Below are 10,667 nucleotides of genomic sequence, written 5' to 3' on the forward strand. Positions count from 1 at the left end.
GCGCTGATCTAATCAGGACACCGACAAACAGTGTAAACTTACCTCTCCATTAATCTCCCGCCGTCCGTGGAGGGACCCAGGTGTTCCACGCGCTCGCTTTGGTCGATTAAAATGCCTCCAGTAAACCTGAAATACAACGAAGAACTAAAGCTAGCTTTGTAGGACTGCGCAGGGAGCAGCTGAGTGTGCAGGGTTTGTTTTTTCCTGCTGCTGCTCGGTGCAGGGAGATCGGTGAGGAAAGGAAATGACCTTGTGAACGAGAAAACGCTAACTTCCTGTTTTAAGACCGGATGTAGAGTTGTACATTTCCGGCAGCTTTGTATTGCGATCTGTCGCTACTGCGAAGAAGATAGACACCAAAATCATGTCCAAAATACGAAAACGGAAAGATCGCGTTAAGCTACAAAGAGCAGAAGGCGGGAACACCCACCACTGCTGTGTCCCGCTGTGCACCGCTGGGGGGAGGTTTAACAAGATGTTAAGTTTCCACTGCTTTCCCAAAGATCCTGAATTGCGCGCACAATGGCTGATAAAAATCAGAAGGGACGGCTTCATTGTTACCACCAGCTCTAGAGTGTGTAGTCGGCATTTCGAGACTGGAGACATCTTCGTGTCTTCCTGTGGGAAGCGCTGTCTTCAGCCCAAAGTTGTCCCATCGTTATTCCACTGGAATAATTTTTCGAAAAAGACAGAGCGACCTGGAGTTTTGGAGCATCGCGTTAAATATGAAACCATATCAGGGGAGCTCGACGAGCTCAGGCTGCAGCTCGGGTCTTATCAGTCGACTCAGGGACTGCAGCGATTTGCCACATCAGCTGATGACATTCGGGACTATACAAGGTAAGAAATCCTCAAGTTTTCAACTAGTGACCCATGGCTTTTGTCATGTTCGGAGGCAATAAGACGCAGGGTTCTCAAGCACGAACCGCTTTTTAATTGAATTGTAGCAGCAGTGTAGGTGGCTACATCAATTTCTGGAAAACACATATACACACCGGTCTTCTAGCGACCTCTAGTGGCTGCCCTCATGGTAGCCTTACTAGGACAACATAAACAGATTTCACAACAGCTTTATAACATTACCACACAAATGTGCATTTTAATACGAGGCTGAAGTTGGTTTGCCTTTGTAACTTCCGATTAGGGAAATGGATAAAGCATGTTTGATCTGCTGCAGAGCAAAAACTACACAACCCTGACATTTCAAACCTGTACTTGATTATTCCACACTGATAGCAGAACAAAAGCACAACAAAACAACGATTTTATGAAACCTTTCTGTGATTTGTGAAACTTCAATAAAGACAGATTTCAGCACTTTCTTTGAACTTGCTTTAAATGATACAGCATCTCAAATTTCAAATTCTGATCACCTTAAAGCAGACGAAAAGCATTTGATTACATGAAATACACTTTATTGAAGCAAATGAACCCTATTAGTTGACGATATTAACTATCAACAATAACACAAACCATCAGCTGTTGATTGAAGTCACCTCAGATCTCTGGTCCAGGGAATACAGCTTAAATCCATCAAGAGCAGATAATATAAAGCAAAAGGGCTGCTAACTTTGACTATATATTAAAATACTGACCAAAACAGCAAATGCATATTCTCTTATAATCCTGGCCACTGCTTTCCCCCCCTCTCTGTACTGCTTTTTTAACCTGGATTAATCTTGTGTTTCTTTGCTTTCTGCACAGGTTTTATGACCAATTTCCAAGGATCTCATTCATAGATTTAATTAATTGCATTAATGCAAAAAACAAAAAAAACAAACAAACCCTAAACAATGCAGTGCCCCCTACTGTCACACAATGTGTAATTTAATATCTCAGAGGAGTTTAACTTAATGTCCTCTCTATGAAGGTATCTACACAGGATGCAGGTCAGATGTACAGTAGCTGGAAGTGAGAACAACTGAAAACCCCCCACAAAGTTTAAAGTTGCAAGAACGGCTAATAAAGCAAAATTGGACAGTAGTATGAGATCTGTTCTACTGTGGTCCAGATGCATGAAAATGTATTAAATGAACCTTTATTTAAACATTTCACAAATCCAATATATGGTTTTAATTGTTCTGCTCTTAGTGTAGAATAATCAAGTTCAAGTCGATGAACATCATCTACAGATATATAAATGGTAAATGCCCAAGACATCTCGAGATATGTAAATCACCGCGTGATTCATCCATTGGGTTAACTTGTTTTGGAAAACCCGAGCATAAACAAGGCGTGAATATCACACCGGAAACGAAGTGCTCTACGGGAGTTTCCCCACTGGAAGTAGCAAATGCTAAGGCGCGCACACAGTCTATTAGAGCCATCAAAGGTTAAAAAAGTGAGGTTAATATTACAGATTTGTTGAAACTAACAAATTTGTAAATTAACATGACTTAAAACATTCAACTTGTTAAGAAAACAAGGTGAAGTATCTGAAAGTTTTATCATTGTTATTTTTCTTGTTATGTGAGACACCTTTGAATGTCCAGTCATTGATGATTTTCTACAAAAATCAACAAAAAGAACAAAAGATTAATGTGACATGGGATTTTGTTTTGTTTTTTCTTACTTTTTTTTCTTACTTTTCAGGGACCCTGAAGCCAAGGATGCACAGGTACGGGTGTAATTTATAAAATGTGGCTTTTGCAATACCCCCAAAATGACAAAAATAATGTCAATATACACAATCACCGAAAAATAAGCTATTTTAAGAAATAAGTGGACCCATAAAAGAGGTCAGCTGAACAGAACTCCTTCAAAAATAATGCTTAGCAAAATCATATCATAACTCAACAAACTCCCCAAATGAGAGACAGCCGAGCCTATAGAGACACTGAGAAAACCATTTAAAAAAACTAAAGGGAAAACCACAGGGACAACAACTAAACGTAATACAAAAAATAATAATAATCCCAATTACCGCATGTGGTCACAACACACGGTTAATTTCACTTGGCTGGCCTCTGTGTGTACTGTGTTGCATAAATCAAAAGAAAGAGAAGCTTGAAGTGAAATCAGGTATGAATAAAATGTGGTCGTCTGAGCGTCAGGAGGAAAGCTCCGGTCAGAAACAGGATTTCTTTGGTAATATTCACATTCACAGTTTTTCCTTCTTTGTTCTTAAAAGGAATCCCGACTATTATGTCAAGTTACTCTAAATATGTTACAAATTATCTCCACTAAATAAACATTGTTGAAAATAACTAAAATGTTTTCGTTATCCATTAAATCTTTGTTGTTTAAAACTATTTTGAAGCCTTGGGAGCGGCCATGTTTTTGTTCACGCAATGCATTCTGGGACGATGATGTATATTGGTTGTGGGCAGGCGCTTTCGTTCAGCTAACCTGTTGTTGCAGGAGAGGAACTACTATGCCGCATTGTGTAGCTTTCGGTTGTAATTTCCAGTCGAAGAGGAACAAAGGAACAGATGTAAGTCTGCACAGCTTTCCTCATGAGAAAACAAGAAGAAAGCAATGGGAAGATGCTTGCGGTCGAGTACAACTCCCCAAAGACCCGCGGCTGTGCTCTAGCCACTTTAGCCCTGATGCGTTTGAGGCATTTAATCGACCACGGTTGATAAAAGAGCTCACAGGTGCTTCTGGTTATAAGCGAAGACTAAAATCAAATGCAGTCCCGACAATTTTTCGCTATGAGGAGACCACGGGTCCGGGAAAAGCGAGTAAAAACCGCGCTAAGAAACTCATAAGACCAGAGATGCTAAACCGTTTCCGGGATGGTTGTAAACAACAACCCGCTTCTACAGTAGCCAACATGTTCGTGGATGATGATGACCAATCAGACACCGTGTCAGTTATGGAGGAGACAAGCAATGAAGCAGCTGAAGCTACTAAAGTATCCGTGAGTGTTCAGTATTCTTCAAGTGAAATTGATGCATCAACCCAGACTGAGATAAGTCCGATGTAGCAGTACAATTTTTCCCTTTATTGTCAAAAAATTACAATACAGCGCTTATTTTACATGTCAACAAAAAGTTATATACAGTTATAAATGGTTAAGAACAAAGCAGTCGTCAAACAAAGAGCATTTAAAGAATATTATAGGACAGAAATACCATAAAGCAGCATAAAAGTACAGTAAGGTGACCTATCATATAAAAGTAATTTTTAAAGCCAACAAAAATCAGAGTAATTTTCAAGAAGCGACATTTGTGAATGAAAAACTTTGCTACTATAAATAAGTTTTGGGGGGGGTTTTCGGTTTGTAATCCAAATCTAATTACTTGAAAGGTTAGAGAAGGACAGTCAATGTTTTTAGAGGTTAACCAGTACAGAAAATCATCCCAAAAAGATCTGGAACTTTCACATGAATAAAAAAAAGATGCAGTAGTTTCAATATCAGTATTACAGAAAGTGCATGCGTTCGTATCTATATTTAATTTCTTGTGAAGATAGTCATTGGACAGATATATGGCATTTACAATTTTAAAGGGATTTTCTTTTGCTTTAGGTGGACTTGAAAAAGAAAGATATTTAGTCAAAAACTTCAAATAATAGTCTCTAACCATTTTTTTCTTTTTAGTTGTGAAGGGAAAATTGTCCTTAAAAATTTATTATTGCATGCCTTTCCTTTAAATTGGTGTTTAAGAATAATAATACTGTGATCTGTCAACGGGGCTGCTGAGATAGAAACATGTGAAACATATCTATATAGTAAAGTCGAGCCAAACCACAGATCTAGACATAAACATTTACTAGAATCACAAATGAACCATCAATATTCAATAAAACTACCAGCCAGTGTCCTGAATCATCAGCCTGAAAAGTCACGACCTTCCCTGGACATTGGTAGAAACAGAGAGCTACTCCAACAGAGTGGTTGGATCAGTGGCCGAAGAGGATTTTTCACCCCACTCATTTGACCAGAAGGTGGCATCAGCGTCACTTGAATGAGTTTCTTGTAGTAAGGTGCAATTAGCTTTTAGCCCTTTGATAAACATAAACATTGCTTTTCTTTTAACGTTATCCCTGAGACCTTTAACATTCAACGACACAAAGGATAAACATGTGCGTAGCATTAAAAATAAAGAGTTCAAAGTATTAAGAATATCAAACTTGAATAGAAAAAAGAGAAAAAGTTAGTTTACTTTCCTGTTTAGAAAAAGGTGAAAGAACAGCAGTGCTGGCACCTCCCATCACATTCAAAACTGTCAAACGTCCCTCTTTATGTAGAGTTCAGAGAACAAGTAAGAGTGAGTCAGTCATTCACAGACATTTAGATGTTGTCTGTTTGCAGTATTAACTTGATGTATATTTGCTTCTGATCACCCAAACACATGTTGATTAAACTATCTGACCAGTCAAATTAGGTGTGATAAAGCAGAGAGGAGTAACGCAATGTTTTCAACCATCCGCCATCCGCCAGATATAACAGACAGCTCCTCTGTAGTAAGCCTATAAATATAAGTATTTATAATATAATCAAAATATAATCAAGTATTTAATATATAATCTGCTGACTGGAGCAGTCAGGATCTCCATGCATTAGCATGCTGCTTTTGCTCCCAGTGAAAATGATTCCTCTTGAGTTTTTAGTGTATTTAATTCAGAGTCAGCTGTTTAAACAAAAACAGAACATTTTACATCAAGGGGTATGACGGGTGTAATTCAAAGTACAATCACAGCTCTCTAAGTAAGATTTCAGTATTAAATAAAACTGTCCAGTTATGAAGCTGAACTTTAATCTCAGCCAAACTGACTCAGGAACAAATAAAACACTAAATTAAACCCAACATTAAAATTTAGAAGTTGCCTAAGAGACTTAAATATCATGTTTAACCTGAGTAGCAAAAGACCACGGGCGGTTTAAAAATGATATGCTGGGATTTCACTCATCTCACCAGCTGTAGTGATCCTTGACCTCCCGGTCAGCTATTGCTGGTGGGTAACAGATGTCTCAGAAAACATCAGAGTACTTTTGCAAATATGTGACGTCTTGATAAATCAAGCAGCTATTTGAAGTTCATATAGCTACATTCTTGCCTGAAAATATCTCTCAACAGCACAGTGTTACAAGAGATCATGACTACTGCTCAGTCCCTGAGCCGTCAGCAGAAGACCTGTCCAAAGACGTGGAGAGTCTGAGGAAGGAAATACAGGCGTTACGTGTCCAGCGAGAGTTTGGGTTACAGCGGTTTGCTGGCTCTGACACTGACATCCAATTCTATACCAGGTACATCGAAGTTCAAGTGTTTCCAGTCTTCATGAAAACAACATAGATATTTACTTTTTATCTGCTGACTGTATGTTTCATGAGTGATGTTAATTAGTGATTGACACGATGTTTGTCTCTCTTGTCAATAGATTTCCAAGCTATGATCATTTGATGGCATTCTGGGTTTTGATTGAGCCTTGCATCTATGAAACGATCCGGGCTTCAAGAGCCAAGTCAGCTGCCAACACGGACGAAGAAGTGTTGACACCTGCACGCGCACAAACGGTAGGCTATGGCTTTGTTGGTAGTTGGAACTAGAGGTGCGATGTCATTGTGTTTATGTAGATCCTAAAGGGCTCAGCATCCTTTGCATACTTACATCTGTGTACTACAGCACCTGTTTCCCCCATCGTTCTGTTGTGTTCATGACATGGGAGAAAAAAAATAAAGATGAACTTTTGCGAGATCTGGCAAATGTTTTGGCTGCATCCTCCGGGAGGTCGAGGCACTATGTGCCTGGAGTGCGGTGTTCCCCCCGGCTGTAGTGGGCCTCGACCTGCCGTTAGCTTTCAGCTGGTGGGTAACAGACATCTTCAAAAACAAAAAAATTACCACTTTTGCAAATATGTGATGTCTTGATAAACTGAGCAGATATTTGAAGTTTACACAGCTACATTCACGTCTGAAAATATCTTAAAAGTTTATTTTGTGACCCAGAAAGAGTCATATTAAAACTAAGTAGCTGCTGCTATTGTTGGAAACGGATTGGCTGGTATGAGTTCTCGGATAGGTTGGGTCACGAAGGATACGCCAACTTGGCCTTCAAATGCTACCTACTTTTGAGAGATCCCGAGTTACTTTTGTGAGATCTTGCAAAAGTTAATCTTAATTGTTTTTTCCCCCTATGTTCCTTGCGGGGCTCCATACTCCATGGTACTGTTGTGTGTGTGTTCAGAAGGAATTTCAGGAGAACGTTCTGTCATTTAAAAAGATTTAATTTGTGTTAGCAATTCAAATTACAAGTTTACACAGCGCTGTGGACCTCTATGTGAGATCAAGCATCTGGTTCACAAAAAGGATAACCCTCCACAACTTTATATAGTGAGACAATAACAAAGATTGTCATGGCTATCGTGCTCTCACACAGAGATGGCAGTCCTGCTGTCTCCCTGCGAATCTTCCTTGTACATTTGTGACCTCCTCTGGTATCTGCTCTCTCCTCTGTAAGAGAGAAAAGAAAAACACCTCCCCGCCTAGTTTTGATTATTTCTTGATTATTTAATTCTGTCCCACTGCTACTTGCAGACATATTATTTGGTCCTCTGAACCAGAGAATATCCCTGTAATCATGTGTGTGTGAGCGTGTTGCTAGCAACCCTCTGAACTCTACATCATTCCTACAATAATCAGTCCAGACAGTCACGTTGAACTTAGCTTTTGACCTTCAAGAGATGGAGTGCCAACTCGTATGAACACATTTGCAGTATGTATATAAAGATAATAAAAACAACTATTTTGTAGAAAAATTAAAAATGTACGATATGATATGCATAACCATTACAACAACCAATTACATTGACAACGTAGCATTTTATTCTATTGTACACAGTGTCTTATTCTTATTATATTATTATTCTTATCCTATCTCATTGTTTTTCTGAATTTTTGCCACTTTCTGCTGTAACTCAACAAATTTCCCACGTGTGGGACTAATAAGGGTCTATCTTGTCTTATCTTACAAAACATTTAGCCAAGAAAAGCATGATCTTACTAGTTCATAGATTAAGGAGTAACCTTTTCCCTTTTGTTTTAACCCTTCAGAGGCAGCTGCTCCAGCCAATCGACGAGTTCTTTCTTTTCCTGGTTTTCCTGTCTGTTGGTCTGAAGGAGAGGGACCTGGCTCATCGATTCAACATACACCAGTCCACAGTGAGCAGCATCATTGCAACATGGACAAGTTTTCTTGCCACTGCACTGGGGTCTCAGTGCATCTGGCTTACACGTGCAGAAGTGCAAACTTACCTCCCTAAGGAATTCAAAGGTTTCTCAGACACCCAGGTGATCCTTGACTGTGCAGAGCTGAGGTGTCAGACACCATCCTCACCACTTCTCCAGAGTGAAACGTACTCTTCATACAAATCCCACTGCACGATGAAAGCCCTGGTTGGCATAGCTCCACATGGTCCAGTCACATTCATCTCTGATCTGTACGCAGGTTCGGTTAGTGACAAGGAACTATTCAAACAATCAGGCATTGCTGAGAAGTTGACTGAAGACATGGCAGTGATGGTGGATAAGGGCTTCCTGATCACAGATTGTTGTAAATGCAAAGTGTACCACCCCCCTTTTGTATCTAAGCAGAAGAAGAAGAAGAACCAGGTTAAGGAGATGCAGGCCACAGTCAGACTCAGGCTGCATGTGGAGCGAGTCATTAGGAGGATCAAACAGAACAAACTTTTTGATGGCATCATCACCATGTCACCTGTTTACAATATCAACCAACTGTTTGCAGTAGCATGTATGCTGTCAAATTACCAGAACACAGCATTAGTTAAAAAACGGGTTAAGTGAGACGAGATGAAGTTGTCCCAAGACACCAGTGCAAGTAACTTATGCTAGGCATGGAGCTTTAAATACTTACTATGTAAATAAGTTCTGCAAACATTCAATGTGTAAAATGTTTTTGATATTTTTGCTAAAATAAGAGTTTATTGGTTTCACACAACAGTAAAATGTTTTTTAAAAATTCATTAAATGTAGAAACTTAAAGAAGTCCAGACGCTTTTCTTTGAAAGCTCCTTTGACTACAATGACCTGGGTGACTGAGAACGGTTCTCAGTCATTCACAGACATTTAGATGTTGTATGTTTGCAGTATTAACTTGATGTATATTTGCTTCTGATCACCCAAACACATGTTGATTAAACTATCTGACCAGTCAAATTAGGTGTGATAAAGCAGAGAGGAGTAACGCAATGTTTAAATTTGACGTTAGCCAACGTTATTTTTTGTCGGTTAATTTCTGTTTTCTTACCCTCGTAGTTGTGTATCTGTGATGCAGCATATAACGTAAATCCTTTATCTAATTTTCTGGCAGTTGTTCAATTTTGGGAGCTCTTGTAGGCAGCGGGTGTAGAACGTCGCCACTGTTTAACCACTGCGGAAACAGTGGGGCAGGGATGAGTATAACGCAGAAGTGATTGTGCAAGTGGCTGCTGTTACAACCAAATTTCCCCTTGTGGGACAATTAAATGATTATTCTAAGTAGGACTACACATTGGTGGGACCATTTTAGATGGTTCATGTTTTATAACTACAGTGATGCACATTGCTATAAGAATACGTTTATGTCTCTAACACTATTTTAACCAAGTAGTTAGAGGATACTACATCCCATTCTTCATATGTTTAAACATGTCAGAGGTTTATTTTTTAGACAGAGTTGGTTATGTCAGCAAATAAAAACAAAAAGTAGTCCCCATCCCCACGTTTGAAGTATAGATTATTACATTTACAGGGTGTAAGTTAAGGCAACACAAAACTTTTGCCACATGTGGAACCGTAAATAAAAATGAAGATGCACAAAATATTTTCAAGAATAGACTGTGTGACCATGGTACGTGTTTTACTGCAGGTTTGAGACGGACAGACTCCCCGCCTCACCCTCCCTTCCCCAGAGACATTGCTTCAGACATTGACCCCCAACACATCTTCCACCTCTCCCCCCTTCACCCTCACCCTCTCCAATCCAGTCTCAACGACCACCACCACCCTCTCCAATCCAGTCTCAACGACCACCACCACCCTCTCCAATCCAGTCTCAACGACCACCACCACCCTCTCCAATCCAGACTCAACAACCTCCATCACACCTCTCACCCCCCTTTCCTCCTCCCTGAAACTCAGAATACACACTGAGGATGTGAGCCGACTATTTCAGAAACAGAAGCCCAGGAAAGCCCCCGGACCAGATGGTGTCTCACCCTCCTGCCTCAAAACCTGTGCTGAACAGCTGGCTCCCATCTTTTCTCGCATCTTCAACAGATCTCTGGAGCTGTGTGAAGTTCCCTCCTGCTTCAAACGCTCAACCATCATCCTATTCCCAAGAAACCCACCATCACAGGACTGAATGACTACAGACCCGTCGCCTTGATGTCTGTGGTCATGAAATCCTTCGAACGACTGGTGTTAGCCCATCTGAAGGACATTACAGGCCACCAGTTGGAGCCTCTGCAGTTTTCCTACCGGGCAAACAGGTCGGTGAATGATGCAGTGAACATGGGGCTGCATTACATTCTGCAACACCTCGACCACCCGGGAACTTATGCCAGGGTCCTGTTTGTGGACTTTAGTTCGGCTTTTAACACCATTGTGCCTGAACTTCTCTCCTCCAAACGCTCCCAGCTCAGCGTGTCACCAGCTACCTGTCAGTGGATCACCAGCTTCGTGACAGGCAGAAAACAGCAAGTGAGGCTGGGGGAGATCACCTCTG

The 10,667-nt window shown here is 40.4% G+C and overlaps 1 protein-coding gene across 4 annotated transcripts; it reads left to right on the forward strand.

Annotated features, from left to right (window-relative positions):
* Positions 1-338: 338 nt before the first annotated feature.
* LOC120722458 lies at positions 339-10,667 on the forward strand. Of its 4 annotated transcripts, XM_040013471.1 has the most exons (5): positions 339-840; positions 2,593-2,617; positions 6,024-6,193; positions 6,325-6,460; positions 7,997-10,667. In XM_040013471.1, the coding sequence occupies exons 1-5, from the start codon at positions 365-367 to the stop codon at positions 8,744-8,746; spliced, it is 1,557 nt and encodes a 518-aa protein (XP_039869405.1). In that variant the 5' UTR covers positions 339-364; the 3' UTR covers positions 8,747-10,667. The 4 variants fall into 4 exon arrangements, with proteins under 4 accessions (XP_039869405.1, XP_039869403.1, XP_039869404.1 ...); XM_040013469.1 differs by lacking the exons at positions 339-840; positions 2,593-2,617 and adding an exon at positions 2,652-3,862 and having other exon boundaries at positions 7,997-10,666; XM_040013470.1 differs by lacking the exons at positions 339-840; positions 2,593-2,617 and adding an exon at positions 2,653-3,856 and having other exon boundaries at positions 7,997-10,665.

This window comes from Simochromis diagramma, unplaced genomic scaffold, assembly GCF_900408965.1.
Source record: "Simochromis diagramma unplaced genomic scaffold, fSimDia1.1 OVJJ01000640.1, whole genome shotgun sequence".
Classification (NCBI taxonomy): Eukaryota; Metazoa; Chordata; class Actinopteri; order Cichliformes; family Cichlidae; genus Simochromis; species Simochromis diagramma.

Excerpts from the sequence above, each read along its gene's own strand:
- LOC120722458 (XM_040013469.1), top strand. The coding sequence starts at position 3,212 with ATGTTTTCGTTATCCATTAAATCTTTGTTGTTTAAAACTATTTTGAAG. Across the intron at positions 3,863-6,023 it reads CTGAAGCTACTAAAGTATCC|CACAGTGTTACAAGAGATCA; the intron begins GTGAGTGTTCAG and ends ATCTCTCAACAG. Across the intron at positions 6,461-7,996 it reads CACCTGCACGCGCACAAACG|AGGCAGCTGCTCCAGCCAAT; the intron begins GTAGGCTATGGC and ends TTAACCCTTCAG.